Genomic DNA, 18,271 nt, shown 5'->3' on the forward strand with positions numbered 1-18,271 from the left:
AACACGTATAATTTTTGTCAACTTTTTAATTTTATTTTGTCCTTACTTGTGTCAATAGCCGGCGAAATAACTTCAATATGACACTGTCTATTGTCTATGCTTGATGATGTTTATGCTGTCACCACCAGTTCGATTTAGAGAACTGCGCCTAATGAAGGGATGAATGGGAGCGGACTGGGATAGGCCATACCTGTATGGTGCGGACGATCTTGCCAAACGTTGAGTTATTAAACTTCTCATCCTCCGCCGCCCTCTGCTCCACTCGGAGAATCTCCGAATTCACGCCCTCGTCCGAGGATTCCGAGACTGGCCGACTGATTCGGCCATTCTCCAACATATCAAGGTCTTCATCTGTGACCTTCTCGGGCGGAGTGTGATCGTCCTGGATCTGGAGTTGTTCATGTTGTTTTTGTTCTTGCTGTTGCTGTTGCTGTTGTAGTTGTGGATCGGAAGCTTTGCTGGTGCTGGCCTCCATTTTGCATTTTGTGTCATTTGTCTCAGTTAGACGGGGACATGTTCACACTGAAAAGAGACAAGTTCGATGACAGCGTTAGAACAGTCCGATGTGTGTGTTTCTTCGCAGCGGAGGTTGCTCCACAAAGTGTTCTGCCCATGCCCCGTGACCCGAACCAAGGGCCTGTATCGCGGTCCATGGCCAAACTGACTATCAGGGGAACAACCGTACTGTACAAGCTGAAACCTTGGAGCAGCTACAACCTGACATACAATTTTGACAAACAATGAAGGAAGCTTACCATCCCTGGACTATCTCTTCAATAGACGCTACCAATCGGTTGGCTATCAGTTCTTTCTGCTCCCAAGATTTCAGTTTTTCAATATAGCGTACTCCGTCCTCCCAATTTAAAGGCCAGGTTGTTCAGAAGCACAAAATTTACGTTATATCTAACGGTTGAGTTAAGTATACTTAAAGACGTTATCTTCTTCAGTTAATCCCATTACAATTTTTCATGTTAAGACCAACGACTCCGTTTAAGTTGGCGAGGTTTTGAACAGCCAAGCCCAAGGCGTTATGATCAGATGTTCGTTACTAGACTTCATCACTACGAAAAGCATGCAGAGAACACAGCTTCATTAGAGAGGCATTGTTTGCCTGGTAACCATGGTGATATCATTAGGGTATCACGTGATCTGCTTGTAAACATGCACGTCCAAGCACGTTCAATTGCTCATTATGTCATTAACTCGATATTGTGTCGTTTATTTAAGAGTTCCCATCATCATAGTTTACCTCATTGACCAACACGAATTGAATTGCATAAGCGTTTGTTTATGATCTGCAGCACGTATCACAAATCTGAATGTGTTTGTATACACATTGAAGGCAGGTGCATTTTGATAAATATTGAGCTCTAAAAGAGAGATGAGTATGTATATCCACAGCTATCAAAATGCTATTCATTGATCAATTGGCCTTGTTTTTGTCATGGCAGCACATGACAGATAATGAAGAGTTAATGCACTGTTGCTGTCATAACTGTACATGTACATGTCGTGTGAAGGTCAACATTATGAGAGGATCACTGTGTATGCACATTTTCAACTACGGTCAAGAAATCAATCCAACGCCTGTGCTGGGAAAACCGCCGCGCAATCTCGACAACATGAACACAGTGACATAAGGCTCTCTCTGCATGATCATGTCGGCAATGTCTCCTCCGATGAACTCCCTGTTTGACGAACATGGCCTCTTCTGTCTTCCTATCTGCAGTCAATAAAATGTGACAGTGTTTGGCTATTATCAATATCTCAGGATGACTCCCACTCGGGCCACACCAATTCAATTAGTTGGGATGGTGGGAGAACGGGAGGACGGCATCATATCTTTGCCAGTGTTATGAGGGAGGAAGGTTGAAAATCAATACCGTATCCCGATATCGCTAACATTGGCAACAAGAAAGGGTTCACGTCGAAGAGGCTTTCTCTTGAAGTGATTTCTGAGTACCAGAGCAGTCTTCTTTCTCTTATGAAGGTAATGTTAGCGTCCGGCTGAAATACACACCAAAGCCCTCAATTTCAAGTCAGGCTAAAAGAACGGACGGGTCTATTGCTAGCGGAAATCATCATCCGAAGTTGAGGTCCCTTCGTCCACCTCATTAAGTTGGTGTTGCCGTAGATTACTTGTGATACAGTGCATGTCTTGTCGGGAAAGAATACCCTTCTTCGATCTTGTCTTCAGCTTGCTTGGTTACCATGGTAACGGGTGTAAACACTTCCGCGGCGACTGAGCTCACGTTGCATGATGAAGAAGTCACGGAGAGGTTGCATAAAGGAGATGGAGTCGTGACGGTTTCAGAACTTATAATGCAAACTGTGATTAAGAACTTAATCACGAAACCGTTGCTATAAGCCCTACTTGACTGAGAGTAAAACAGATACTGCCAGTCTTGATATGTGAAAATGTCGCAGCCAGTGGACCCACACTACCAAAGAGTTATCTTCCGAATATTGAGTTGAGAGATTAGCGTCAAATAGGACGACCACGGAGGAAACGTGGGTAGTCGACGAGAGTACTTAGTCTACGACAACTACCGCTTAGGGTCGCAAGAAAGGTTTGTGCCCCGTGGTTCTTTCGATGCTACTGCGGGTTGGTTAGCCAGGTAGTTAGGCTTCACACCGCCTTCTATCCTGGCGCCTGGAAACAAATGCCCAACCCATCCAATCTCACAAGGAATGCTAACTCATAGTCATCAGCAGAAACTCCTTTACGTTATACGATTGCGAACCTACTATCACCGTATGCATTCGTCACAGAGAACCTTCTAAATCCAATTGATTTTTACGGAAACATGACAAATGAAGAGTTAAGTGTTTGGTAATCTCGCCACCCCGACGTCTTAAATCAATGAGATCCTTAATGTAATGCGCTAGTGTCTGTGAGCATCCTCGTCTCAAGATAATTGAAAGTTCAAGATGACAGAGCGTTCTTTAAATCCACTTAACATTTCGAAGAGGCATCTTGATTTGTCGCAGTTAGCGAAAACGAAAGGAACCACCGCTGAAATACTTGTGGTTATGTCATCAAGTGTCATGGAACAGCTTCTCCGCCAGCCAGATTTCGGTTCTTTATCATTTCGACATGACCTACTTCAAGGAACCACAAGCGGCACCACAGGGATCACTAAATGCTTCTTTCTGCTTTCCAAGGGATAACAAGCATCTCCTTCTAGAAGGTGGCTGACTTCGTTCTAAATCGGTAAGGGTAGCAGCGACCCGTATTGTGACCCACTCTCTCTTTAGTTATCTATGCAGACGATACTATAGCGTACACAGTTTCTATGGTAACGCTACCAGCAGAAGTTATCGTTTCCTCATAATCTGCGCATGGCGGCGGAGGGCTGCAGCAGATTTAATACGCGGGGGACTTCCCGAATACTGTCAGATATTGTCGTCCTGTATCGGAACATCTCTGCTAATCATGCCATGGAATTCCGCTAGGTTACATTTTGTTTGAAATGCTAATAGAATTCTATTACATTTGAAAAATGTTTATCTTGCAATTCGTGTCACGCCGTGTAGACCAGGGCCACATGTGCTGACTCTCAATGACATGAAATGAATTACAATATCAACAAACGCCGCCAAGTAGTGATTGGAATTGTTTTCATAACAAAATGGTTTGCTCATGGTTCAGAGAATCATCTCGAATCTGTAACAAACACTGGACATCAGCCAATGTTAAAAAGTATCATGGTATCGCAAGAAAATAACTTATAATTGCTACAGAATCGATGAGACGCCCCGACAACAGAACGTTGAATCGTTACTGCGCTCCTCAGAACGGAAGTCCGCTTTCTCGCAATCTACAAAAAAATTGAACTAGGAGGATTAGGATGGCTCGAGCGTGTTAATCTGTCACTAGAGACTGCCTTACCGTGATCGATATCTAGTGTGCCTTTCTCAACCATCCCTTACTGGTCCTTTCCAAAAACTCATGACTCAGGTTGAAGTTCCTTGTACATCCACAAACTTGTTATATCGTCGAGTGGTGTCAGATATATACAGAATAATCTCTACAAAGTTCCATAAAGTTCAAACGCCGCGTCGTTACGAAGACAAACCGCACGTGATTTTCTCCTAATAAGACAGGTCGACATAAATTCTACATAAAACAAGAGCATCTTGTGTTTCCTGTGCCGTTACCATGCCAACCAAGTCAACCACATCCTAACCACCCCAGGTAATAAGACATGAATGGTATTTATGCATGATTAATACATACGTCAGTTAAGGGCGTGTAGTTAAAGGTTAGGTAATTAGGAGACTCTGGGACGCGGAGGGGCGTCCGCTGGACATCATTACTCAAGCAGGCCGTCGTGGTGATAATGGGATGGACCAATAGTCATGACTACAGGGAGGGATGAGACCAATATCTCCTCTAGTCCTCTCCCTGCCCGCCCAATCTAAGCGACATCTTCTCTTAACCAAGTGTTAAAATCGGTCCGACTGTCTTTGATTCAAACCCCATAACCACCTGGCCAATAAATCTGCGCAGGTGCCAGCGGGAAGAAGACACACTGTGAAAGAAATCACCCGCCAGAGATGATCAGAGAGGTTTTTAATTCACTAAATTACCTCAAACGGGGGAGAAATTGAATGATTCTGCGCGGTGGTTGAAAATCAGGATGGTCTGTATATCGCAAGGAATGCCTTTAATTGGATTTGCATCCCTAGTGACAGAGGAATCACGAGATATTGCGCGTTACAAATGATATATAGACTTATAGAGGCGTCACTGAATAGCAATATTTTGCTTCTGTTCATAACCTGACGCAAGTTTCCGAGAGGCTATCCTGGAACCACTCAGGACCTGGTCATCGAGGAGGACATAAACCCATATGTTGTTACCGTGATAGGGCCGGGAGAACCGACATCGAAGAAGCAAAGCAACCTCGCTGTCGCTAAACGAACAAGTTGTAAATGTATTCCTGTAAATGTACCTCCTGCTAAAACCTTACTGAGCTATGGAAGTCAAAGAACATGAGATAGTTATCAAGTTCAGGATGTGGCGTCACTGAATGATCGTTGGATAACGGCTAATTTCCACTGGGGAGATGTGCCCACTGCCCAGAGACAGTGTTTTACATGTTTACCCTTTGCTTCCACTCTGACATATAATATCTCAAATTACCCATAAACCTTGGTGACAGAAATAAAACCTATCACTTGCATTACCAAATCTCTCTCATAACGAATTCAATGAACTCGAATCATAAAACTAATTTGTTTACACGGTAACGTTACTATGGAAACCTCACATGGAGGACCAGTTGATGGCAATATTTCTTATGAAAGTATAATTCCTGATTAAGTGCATGGTGTGATTTGCAATTCTCGGCGCCTGAATTATTTATTCGAGCGGAAGATCTAATTCCATATGAGTTATCACGAAACAGTCAATGCTCCTCAAAGTTTCGTCAAAGAGAAGCCTGCCAGGACATCTGCCCTTGCTATTGGTTTCGCTGATCAAGACCGTTTCACGAAATTGAAATCATAATTGTCATTTTGCGTCCATTGTTGTTTAATGAGTTATCAATGCTGATCGGCACTTACTGGTGTCTGGTTATATCTAGTTCCAGCTCGCCTTTCGTAGCTTAGTCGTCCATTAAAAACTAGACACATACATTATGCTACTGCACGTTATTGGACTTTGGTTTTGACAGTTTTATTTGCGGATTGTCACGAAGTAATATGTTTTTACTATCATATTGCTAAACAAAGAGAAAGTGTGATGTACATACCGTATATTATTTATCACAATAAGCTTAACTCCCTGAGGTGGGAACAGATATCACACGGTTAGCCTACAAAGAGAAGAAGAAGTGAAACTTATCAACAGGCTGAAAAGTTCTTCTCACATTTCCTGACACCACGATACTCCAACATATAAGCGTGGTCAGGACATTAGAAGTCCGGCTATATCATTCCCAGTAGGACGCACCCGGGCTGGCATCACCAAATTCAGCTCCTACATGTAAGTTCATGCATCACGCACAGCAGGCAAAAGAGTTTCATACCATTTCAAACTTTCACCAACTTCGGGAACAGGAAGCATTTGAAGGAGCATTCTGACGACTGCAACGGACTGGCAGCCGCTCTTCACTTTGAACCTCATAATGTGGAATTATCCTCAAACCACCAAGATAGCCTGAGGTTTATACACTATAACCTGTCGCCTGATTGTTGATGAAAAGCATGAAATGTACGTCGCTGTCTCAAAGAGTTAAGTCAGATCCGACCTGGATAAGCCCTAATCTCTGTGATGTTAGTTATTTGTTATTCCCGCAACCATTAGTCCCAAGCAAACTACAGGACATTTGAATAACGGTTTGATCAGCGACTTGGTAATGCCCCCGTTTCCTGCATAGGTTCCGCGTTAATACGTGATTTAGCAGGAATCTAGAGAGAAAGTAAATTGATCAGATTTCGTGTCTACGAGTAATAGTGCCGAGTTCACCTCTGCAAGCAATTAGTCATGAGAAGTTGATCCCTTGAGACATAAAAGCTTGCCGTGAATAGCCACTTGCTGCGGTCGCCAAGTCACCATTAGACTACCTAACACGGGCTGGTAGAAAGATGCTTCAAATGAAATTGTAGCTAGACTCAACATCAAAAACTCGGCAAGACTAGATCCAATTCGGCTACCGGAAGGGTTATTAGCGATTCCTGGCAAACGAAATGATAACCACCTTTATCAGGAAACGAGTGTATGAATGATTAGTTATAATCAACATATGCAAACCAAATTCGCTCCATCATGAATGTTGTTTTCTTCCGCAATGAAGACGACAAAGGATAATGTGATACCGGGTTTCTGCGAAAACATGGCAATGCTAATCAGAATCGGAGGTTTTAACGTCACATAATACGATGAAGTAAAAGAAGAAGTAATACGCTATAACCTCGTGTCCACCTCTCTACTAAATTCGTTATACCCAACCCTCATAGGAATATCAGTGTCAAACATCGAATTTCGCAATGATTTCTACATGCCTCCTCAAAGCAGACCCGGTGGTCACTGTGTGAACAAAGATGGGCGCCATCATTTGACTATTAAGACCAATACGTTTGGGTAAATGAAGGTCAAGTGATTTCAACAACAGCTGGCGGTCAAATGATGATGACATCTTGTTCGGTACGTATGCTTGGAGGCATTGCATGACTTGCTTGTCGATAAGATAGCCTTTCCCTGAACCTTTCAACCATCAAGAGCATTGGCAACCAAGACACGCGAATGATAACTGACGATAGACGCCTCTTTTAGCTGTGGTACTCTCATACTGTTGCAAATCAATCTGTTGAGGCCCGTTACCGGTAAGAATCACAACCGTGTCGATCGACGATCTTGTGTCAAAAAGAGTTGTAGATGATAGTTGGCAGTTGCTACAAGGGAAGGTCGTCTATTCGGACGGTACTTGTAAAAGGCTGGGCTGGGCTGTTCATTTACTCGATGATAAAACGAACCAAAGGCATACAGCCGTTCCTCACCAATGTCAGCCTCATCATCACCACATTAATCCAATTACACCCATCCTCAACACTTCAACAACTTCCTCTGCTTCGCTGAACATTACCTTTCTCCTTTTCTAATCTTATTGGCCAAACGTCAACACAGCAGATATCAACGCCACAGCCATCCACCGGTGCCTTGGCGAAACGTCAATACAAATGATACCTCCACCAAACAGCCTGCTCATCGGAGCTTTGGTATGCTGCCTTTGGGCTTTCGTGTCTCGATGTCGTGTAGAGCTTCTAGCTGTATCGCTGACCAGAAGCTCGTTTTCGTGTAGATGAGTGCACTCTAAGAATAGAAGTATTTGGGCTTTCTATGGACTTTCGTGTACCAAAGGCTTGACGTTGGGTTTATGCAAGCCCTGTATAAAGGAGCCAACGGGAATAGCCACCCTAGCACACACACAAAAAAAATATTTAATTTCGTATGCGATATCCTTCTATCATTGTGCCCAACGGTTTTGTTACATGGCGTTCACAAGGGAAAAGGATATCCACAATTCTTTGCAGCGCAGATGATTACAAAGGTTTTTGCTTCTTTGAAGGGTACTCAATCACAGGAGTACAGGCAAGATAACAATATTGAGAATCACTATACATGTAGCCATAGCGAAACTCAAGCGAGAAGAAATTATTTTTGCTCGTCTTCTTGAGTGACGTTTGTTACACACGTACGAATATAAATACGTCATAAAGCCACAAGGACATTAACTCCTTCCACGGAATGTGTCATTGGACAGATTCCTATCGCTATCGCCTTCAGTGTGTGTTATGGTTGTGTCCAAAATGCCAGACGGCATTACCCTGCACTCATTCCACCCCTACTCCTGCTCACAAAGGTACAAAACAGAATATCCGACACCACTAGACGGCATTGGATTATCCGAACTATTCGAAGACAAATACGACAGGCTCATACGTATAGTGGAGCATTACGGGAAAGGTGTTCCTTCCTCCCTTCTCTCATTGCAGTATCAGATCCCATATCGTATTACAAGACTATTGAATCCCCATCTTCCTTAACGCTATCACATCCATCGATCCCAGTCTACATTAGTGTTCTGTATCTATATCTTCCTCACTGAGCCTTGAGCTGGAAGCCATACAAGTTACCTATATCCTTTACGGTCTACTTTTTGATCATATTCCTCTTTTCAGGTCGACATGTTCTCAGGAAGCTATGCTGAAGTTGCGAGTTAAGCTTACATGGTCCAATTAAGCGATGCTGCTACAGTTAAATAACCCTGGCGACAGCCGCATGCCTGTCTCCTAGTTTCTGGAGCGTACACCGTCCTGTTTAGCCATGATGTAATCAGTCACTCCCCAGCCGATGGCCGCATGCCTGCTTCCTAGCTCTGGAAGCGTACATGGTCCTATTTATTGGATGGAAGGCTAATAATCAACTGTCGTGCAACCCATTGATCCAGGCTGGCTCAATCCCCCTAAGGCAGGTCACTCCTCGTGACATTTTCATATTGGAGAAACGTACTCCTTGTTTCATATATACATATTTTGATAGCTGGACACTGCTGCTGGCGACATTTCACCCCTTAACCCTCAAAACCGACAGGCTACAGGCACTAATACCAGCATGCCCAGAGGTCAATATTTCAAAAATATCGAGAATTTAAGAGGCTTAGTGAAATACATCGGACCAATATTCTTGTCACCAGGGAAATTCATCGATGAGAAGTAACTTGAAAACCATAACTATAAGCTATCGGGCACAGGACAATTTGGCGCCTCAGGGAGGAATTTTCATATGACCCTTTTTTGTAAGACATTGCCGGTCTGCTAAACTAGCGCCAATACCGTACAGTGTGGATTGATATCGTCATCACCCCAGACTCAGATTACCAGTGCCACTATTTGCAAACCAAAGATCAGGTTGTATGCACCAATCCTTTAATCAAACTATCGCCATTGAAATATGATTGATGTCCAAGCCATAATATAGATTGATTGACGAGTTTGTTGGTGTTTGGCAAGCCCGGCTCGCTATAGACAAACCTAATGTGTTACTACTTATTAGGTTTGGTGAAGTAAACGTGGTTATGTTTGCTGCTCTTAGGTTGTTGTGTTGAGTGGGGTCGGATGGAGTATTTGGTCTGAGTTTGCTGCTCATGTTGTTCGTGTGTTGACGCAAGTTAGATGGAGTGTTTGGTCTTAGATGATCATATCAGGAACAAGATGGATGAAGAAAATGACGTACCAGCACCGAGGTAAGTGCCAGAAGATCCGTATACGTGATTTGGTGATCTTTGGTTATTCTGCCGGGTCGGACAGAAAAGGTTCAAATGTTGTCTTTCAAATTTCAAAGGCTCCCTACGGTAAAACATGACAACAGTGTAATCTAGGCCTGCAATGGTACATTCGAGATCAACCGGGTATCGTCGTTTCTATTAGCTAAGCAACTCGAGCAACTTAAATACAGCATTAGTTTTATTTCGAAAGCAACTAGCAGCAATCAACTCCTACTACAGTGTTGTTCGTCAACGAGATATCCCCCTCCCGGGCTATAATCACATTACAAGCTACAAACAGAGTAACCATTGCCATCACTGTCGTTTCGTCTCCACAGCCTATCTCTCCCGCGGTTTAGTCCCAACGTGCTAATCGCTCAAAGAAAGCTTTGTTGTCTGAACAAACTCCAGGCGTCAAGTCAGTACTCTCGATATTATCATGATCGATTGGTTCTGCCTTGACGGCTGCAGTCGAATACCGTTATCCAACAACAAAAACACGGATTTATTGTTCCCAAGACAAAACTGCAGCTCATGGATTAGATGTTGTTCGGAGTCGATGTTCAGTGCTTGTTTACGCAAAATAGACAGAGAGAGAGACAGTAGGAGATAACATGATGTCAACTTAACGACTGATTTGAAAGGTTTTGTCGTGCAACAAGTCTCTGAATGCTGAGCTAAATCTTGAAATAATGATCATAAACTGCAGCCATGGCATACATGGATCAACCTTGGTATAGGAACAGAGGAATCAGGATTTTCCAGTGGCAAGACTAAAAAGGATGAACAGCCCTGAAGGAATAACTTGTGGGCTATCCAGTAGCTAGGACATGACACGCAGTAGCAGTGACATGATGAAATCAATCTCAGACATCTTCATTGCCTCAAAGCCACTCTGATAACGGCCGCAATGAGCTGTCTTCAAGGGCGATGTCTTCGATAAATTTGGCTGGGGCTCCCTGAGGGTGACATTCGTCGGGTTGGTTACCACAGTGATGACACGTTCCGCACCTGCCGGGCAGCAGCCTACTTGCCCAAAGGCTGTATAAGGTAAAGGATAATGGTATTCTGATCCCTTGATTAACTAAATAACACAATTTGGATAAATCAATCTCTGCAACCATGCGATATACTGCCTAGGGCAATCTTGTCGTCGACGTAGTTGATAGTATAACAAACGTATTGCTCACCGCGGTCAGATTCGCACTGCAAATCTACTTTATCTCATTCAATGATATCTTAAGATAATAGCTTTGGACAATATATCGATCATCCAGTGCGCACGATTACATCTGGGGTATTGCATGAAAGAAGGACGACAGATAATGTTTCAGTTTAGTTCTGAATCTAGAGAAAGATGAAAAAGACCAGCAACGAAAGATTACACCACTTGTTTGATTTTGAGCGGAATGAGAAGTCAGTAATGACTTACCATACACAAGGCAACACTGCAGGGAGAAGCAACGATTTGGCATCATTTAGAATTACCAATGATGAATGATTGGCTAAGTGCTTCAATCAGTTAACTGAGGTGCACTGGAACATGGCCACAAGAATATCAATCACAGAAGTGCAACAGGTGAATCTAGTGACATTCTTTTATATTCAAACACTGTGTTGGTATCCTTTCTTCCATAATAACCCAGGCGCCGCTTCGATTGGCGAATTCCTGCACGGTCCCCATCCTTTATCATGTTTATATTTGATATTGGTTTTCCGTGAATGGGATTAAGGCTAGCGTTTACTTTCACTGGGCCCTAATTACAGTGTGCTCTGCCGCACTAGTCAAAGAGAATCACTGTTATCGGAGCAGCTAATCTATATTTCATTGTTGAGGTATGAACATATCAATGCTAACTGATTCACCCCGGCCTGATAGAAGAGAGTGGTGACCTGGTGAGGCTGTCGATGATGATTTTCCGTGGTTTGAGTCGAGGCTTAGCTGTATCGGTTTGGTAAATGTGGTACTGGTAGGTATCGAAGCCGTAATATCTTTCGATTATTTCTCGTCAATGATTTCAAAACGACACGGCTTCTCGATATGCTCTACTCTTTTCAATTGCCATTCCACTTCTACGAACGCATCTTGCTTTAGGACAACAACATCCACGTAATTCATCTTTTTAAACCAATACAAACTTCCCTACATCCTTTTATCAGAGCGTGGGAGACAATTCATTATACATTGCATATATTCATTGATTTTCATTGTAGTAAGCTACTGTCATGAGCGTCTAGGCCTCGGATCGATTTATATGCGACGAAGAACGGGGAAATGTAGAGCATCATTTGGCCAGCTGCCAGTCTTGCTTGCAAAGACAAACACGGCTTTGTTCAAATAATCGTTGTGAGAGTCTTGTGCGATGGGATGTGGACATCAGTGAGGATAAGAACAGATAAGACGTATATGAACACAACCAACTGTTGTGTTCTGAATCGGATGACGCTACTAGTCCTTTTGAATCCTCCGCGCAATTATCTGAAAATCATAATGCGTATGTCGAAGGGGGTGTTTCCTTTTGTCGTCCTTCACAGAATATTTGATACTCTTCATAAAGCAAATTTCTTCTCCGAAATTGCCGTGAATCTCTTACAATGTGATCCGAAACGAGACATACACTGCAAGCTGCTCTTCCTTACAATCTTAACCGCCAGAATCTTTGTGGAATGGCCATAACAACCGGGTCACCATTGGTACCCCACGTTGCATCGATCACTGATAATTTCCACCAATTTCCCTCATCGTGAATTATCACAGCAGAAGATGGTGGTCATTGCGGTAAATTAGCCTTACCGAATCCCCATGCAGCGCAACCATCCTGATTTGCCGAGCACAAAACTAAGGAGGCGGCCAAGTGCTCTGGTTGATGAAGGAGACTATCGTGGTGTTTGACCAAGTCAACATTAGCCTCACAAATGATTTAGAGGCAGGGCTAGAGATGAAAGGTTATGAGAGCAATCCAGAGGGTTTCGTGTAGTGGGAAATTCATTATGGCGGAGCATCCGCTGGATGACATGACCCGAAATAGAACACCAGTAATCTGTTTGCAAGGCAATAACAAACGTCGACAGAACTCCACAAAGAATTGAGGCAGGCTTTCAAATGAGATTTATTATTCGACACTCGGGGATGCTGTAAACCCTAGACGGTGTTTTTGGACCGCAAACACTTGACATTAGACCATTATAAGAACATGAACTTAACTGCAAATTCAAGATGACACTGCTAAGCCGTACATCCATTGTATTAAGTACTCGTTCCACTAACACTTGTTTATGGGAGGAAATCGCTGAGTTTCCATGGCTCGTTTTAGCAAGTCCTGTCACTTCTCCAGTGACAGACAGCCAATTGCCTATAACAGCACTTCATCGATTTGCTTTGATGGTCATCCAATATCAAACAACGGTACTGACTAATGACGTCATATGTGGCAATATCTGAGAGAAGGAAGCAGCTTCTGGAACCCATGCATTATGAACAAACCTTGACCAAATGTCATCAACTATGTTAGGAGACACCCCTGTCTAGTAATATCTGGGCGCGGTTGCTGAATAAAAGTTAGTCACCAACATGTCGAAATCTACTGAGCTGAACTGAAGGAGATGTCGCCACGGAAAAGTCAGGTCCGCTAATAAAATGACTCCGTTAGTGAGTAAGACATCGGCAAGGACGGCTTTAATCTTATATTTCCGATCCCTGGATTGATACCCTCTGATGTATAAGAGGATTAGCCTCGCGGTTTTCAGTGACAAGAGGAAAGGCTTTCAGTGACAGAAGAGACAGTGTGGCAAAAACTTCAACTGCTAGAAACAACCATTTAGACTCCAACAACTCGGTCTCCAAAATGTGGTCCTCATTGTAAGTGCTTCTAGGTACCGGTACTTTGCATTGAACGGAGCGACCGTCTACCCGAATATCACGAGATCTACCAGTATCGAGGTGTGTGGTGTACTGGTAACTGATAGGACTAGGGGTTCTACTTCATATTCCTGTTTCAAAGCTCTCATCGATGTCGAGACTATGAAAGCAGCCAACCTCGATCAGAATTGGATGAAACCGAAATGAATGGGCGATCCCAATCCTCATGATCGGTGATCGAATCCCTGGCTTGCGTTTGCTTTTAGAAAGGCCCTCCACTTCTCTCGCTATTACTTTACGAGTATATAAGAAAGCGTCGGTTTAGTAATGCAATCAACGGATACAGTCGTCATTTGACTATCCATAAATATGTTTGTGACATGATTCTATCAGCATTCTGCCTCTAGCTTGATTGCGGCATTGTCCGCCGTTGTATACAGAATGATGGCTAATAAGCACATCAAACACAGAAATGGGATTTGGGCATTAAAGACTGTGCTGAGAAAGAGTTGGTAAGAAGGCAGATTTACATTTAAGTTGGTGTTTACAGGAATCAGTCGCTCACTCACTCATTCATTCACTCCTGCATTTGACTCTGTACCAGTGCCAGCTGTACGTACCACCACAACCTGTAGACCTATACAGTCATGTACATGATTGTATATGCCTTGGAAACAATATCCCACGAAATCGTTCATTGACGACAGACAAAGGTGTATTGTTTGACGACAGACAAAGGTGTATTGTTTTAGACACCAATGACCATAGATTAAGATCTCCAAACTGAATTACTCGACTCGTTCCTGAAACAACCTATAGCCTACTCCAGCACAGGCATATACCCAACAGGTTTCCGGCGCCGTTGAGTGCAACAAACGCCAACAGCAGATAGATTGGGCTGTACTGATTCCTTTCAGTAAGCCAGGTAAATGTCGAGGAGTGGCTCAGCGTATCGATATCAGCAGACATGCTGCCAACTCTTAACCAAGGCATTTGTAGCGGCAGAACATCTCATTCTCAAAGCGGAGCCCGAGGGAAAAGGACATCCTCTTCGACTCGAGCGTGGTTACTTGTCAGAACTAATAGAGGCTCAGGAAGCATTTTGAAGGCGATACTCGGATCACCTGCTTGTCACTGTAATATTATGAGATACCAATCTTGCATGAGCTCAACACGCTTTGTATCAGACTTGCTATTCTGTCGAGATAGAGGAAGCGTTTACTGCTAGGCCAACATGTTCAAATTGAACATGAGACAAGTCACTTAATATCCGCTATCAGTAGTGAGTGGCGAGATGATCCAGTGTGTCTGTAACAAAAATAGATTCATCATGTTTGACTTTTCTGGAGTCAAACTATTAAGAAAGCAAGATTCTTTCAAGATAAAGTCACAATGAAATTCTACGGAAATAACCAATTTATATTTGTGTGCACCATATGACAGAGACCTGATTGTGCTCGACCGTAAGCCATAATCAATTGGCAATCAATAGGCAATAGATGGGATCTGATCGTGTTCAGTGATACGGAGACTAAGTTCGGGAATCCGGACGAACACAGATACTGCAATGCATTGGACTCCGGCTGAACAAGCAGATTGTAGAGTTCGCTGTATCATCGTTCTTTTCTCATTGGATTGAAGTTTTTCTCTGTTTCTACGAAAGTAACGGCTTATCAATCGGTAAGTCAGTTATGTGAAAAACTGGCGAATCTTACCCGTTGCGCATACGTCTGCCAAAGTAGGCCGCTGAAACTGATACAACTGTGATAATTGCTATTAAGAGGTGTCTGCAGACATAATCCACAGCCTAAACTTCGATTAGTTTGCCTAGCACATCAATTGAGAATCGGCCATCATGTTGTACTTCCTTTCAATTGAGCATCACCAATATTCCCATTGTTCCCTTACCGGAAGCACCTGCCGGACAAACAACCAAGATACATTGTCATGGTGTTTAGATTCAACAAACAGGATACTCGATCCAGAACATGCTTGTATTTGATCAATATCTGAGATGCTACTTCACTCTGTAACAAAGGTGAGAGATGGGAACCAAGGCGACCATGGAGGACCCAAACTCGATGTGCAACCCGTTGTTGGGAAATACGAGGATACCATCAACAATAAACAACAATATTGGTAGAAAGATGCATCGAGAACGAAGCTGCATGGTATTGATACATGCTTACCAATATATATGTACAAGCACTTGTGTAATTAGCAATGGTGTTTATCGAGTTCCGTCTTACTAATTCTCTGTCTCAATACTTGCATACTTCTGACCGGAACTACCTAACAGCGCAAACAAAATCGAACTAAATGCTGTTTATCCACAGGAGTTACCAAACTTATATCAATATTTGGACAATCCAGATATAAGCGTAGTGTCTGTCACCGAGGTGTTAGTGGCAAAGCATTCTTGACAAGGTCTTCTGAGGTAAGGTTAACAGGAGTACGACCAGTTCATTTCCGAACAAGCTTAGAAAGCGGATCTCAACACGTATTGGCTCAGTTAATAAATGATGAAGTATCTGTCAGCGTGGCATCAGTGAGAAAGCTGTCAAGACTATTGACAAGGCCAGCTCGAGTAAGCTTGATCGTATACTGGAGAAAGCAATCTTAGGCAGTGACCAGGGAATCTCATTGAACCGGGCCACATGGTTTACTAAGAAGAGGTAACATATTGAAGAATCAAAAGGCCTAGTTTCAGGTTCAAGCAAAAACTACTGTTATATACCAGGATAATGTAAGAAGCGTGATGAACCAGTCCAAGCCTATGGTAAGCCACCTGCGAAAACGAGCTATCGAAATTTGGCAATCTAGACAGCAAAGGTACAAAATATTTGCTAAAAGGTATGTTCTTCTATGCTACTGAGGCAACAGGTTGTTAAGACTAAAACAAGTACAATGTACATGTATTTTCTGTATGATATGGAGACTGCTTCCTGACGAAACAGAACGTCATTGCCAGTAGATCACCCTTACCCAATCTCGCGACGAATAAACCACCTTTTGATCATGTCACTCCTGTTACCATGCCAACATGACAACTGTTGCCATTGCCAAATGACAACAAACATTCGTTAGCAATAGCTCGATCGTTAATATCAATTATTTCATCAAGAAAGAGCGAGGTATTTTTGCATTTTCCGCACAATGCGGGGAGTTAGCTGAGATAATAAGCTAATTAGTCCAAGTCACCATATAATTCACAGAGGTTCCAGACATATTTGTCAGGATTTACGTAACACCTAAATCGGTTCGGTGTCATTGTGTTGCTAGCTAGATATTTAGATATCTTTGAAATATTAAGTTCACATCATCATCCAATAAGATGACGGAACTCCTTCTGTCCGAGACTGCCATGTCATGAGCCAATCACACTTAGTTGATTTCGGCCAATCTACACGGACATTGGAAAAGCACTGATGGTCTGCTGACGATCAGCAAATAAGACAAGGGTAGGCCAACCTTGCGTCAGACCTATGTATTGTAACAAAGTTTTGGATACATATATTCCTCAGCAGTTTTTTAATAGAGTTATTGGCTATCCGTGACTGTAAAGCGACCAGTAACGAGCGATTTTAATCGCTGGGATGCATTCTGCATTGGATCTGTTTTGTAAATGGAGAAGTAGAGTCATTGATGTTAACCTCAAAGGACCATGTTTCCAATGCGAACACACGTGCGAGATGTCATTATACAGTTAAATGACAAATGGTGCACATAGCTAATGAAAGTGAACATAACAACACGCTGGGACATTCAAAGTACAATCAATACACGGGGAATACACCACTATCTAAAAATGATCAATATCGTTACCTTGTCAAGCACCCGATCAGGTTTGAATATCAACAGAATACAGTTATCCTTACACAAATCAGCGGTAATATCCTGTGTAATCCTGAAGTACTTCCACCCTCATGCACTGGTACTCCAGTTTCAATGCGCGATGACCACGGGGCCCCTGCATCACGACCCCATGTCGAACTGTCATCATTTGAACTAGAGTGTCGTATTGATCGGGGATGTACACAGACTGTGATTCACTGCACCATTAACTGCAAATGGGAAGCGTCGTCCGTGGGAGGAGGATTGAGTTGCGTCAGAATATTGAAAATAAATGCACAAAAAGAGGATTCGTTTACATGTAGAATTTCATCAATAATGACAACAGGTCGATTTGTTTAGTGCGGCTGCAGCAGAGTCGATTTTATTGGGCCTCTTCGCCCAGGAGGAGAGCCCGATGTTGTGCAGTGTCATAAGTTCCCTAGCAGAAGGCGGAAAGCTTACAAACTGTATGACTGTATCATTATGATGGATTTCATGCAGTCCACAGCCCGTCCGTCGAGCAAGATCAAAGAGGTTGTCGGCACGTGTGCCATGTTGCTGAATAAAAACAAGCAGGATATAGGCCTACCCACGATGTATTTTCTAGATGAGGAGCACATCATTTTGATAACATTATCGATTTCAACCAATATTTGAAATGCGTCCGACCAAATTACACCGGGCCCTTTTCTGCCGCGAAGGTGGATCTGCATGACAGGTTACCATGGTAACCAATCATAATAGTGGATGAGTTTAGATGGTGTGGGTCGGCTCTCTTGTCATCAATGATTTCCCGCTCAATTGA

General features: G+C 43.0%; 1 protein-coding gene across 5 annotated transcripts in view; it reads right to left on the bottom strand.

Moving 5' to 3' along the window:
* Positions 1-18,271, bottom strand: part of LOC135493417 (cyclic nucleotide-gated cation channel alpha-3-like) — a 33,628-nt gene that overhangs the window by 4,512 nt on the left and 10,845 nt on the right. For 2 of the 5 annotated variants that reach the window (XM_064780755.1, XM_064780752.1), the window contains 2 exons: positions 5,760-5,822; positions 191-522 (listed from right to left, as the gene is read on the bottom strand). In XM_064780755.1, the coding sequence (XP_064636825.1) occupies positions 191-475 (285 nt within the window). In that variant the 5' untranslated portion in view covers positions 476-522; positions 5,760-5,822. Of the gene's footprint in view, positions 1-190; positions 523-3,892; positions 3,997-5,759; positions 5,823-17,457; positions 17,582-18,271 lie in introns of those variants that run through there. The other 3 variants (XM_064780753.1, XM_064780756.1, XM_064780754.1) reach the window with 3 other exon arrangements.

Source organism: Lineus longissimus, chromosome 9 (assembly GCF_910592395.1).
Source record: "Lineus longissimus chromosome 9, tnLinLong1.2, whole genome shotgun sequence".
Classification (NCBI taxonomy): Eukaryota; Metazoa; Nemertea; class Pilidiophora; order Heteronemertea; family Lineidae; genus Lineus; species Lineus longissimus.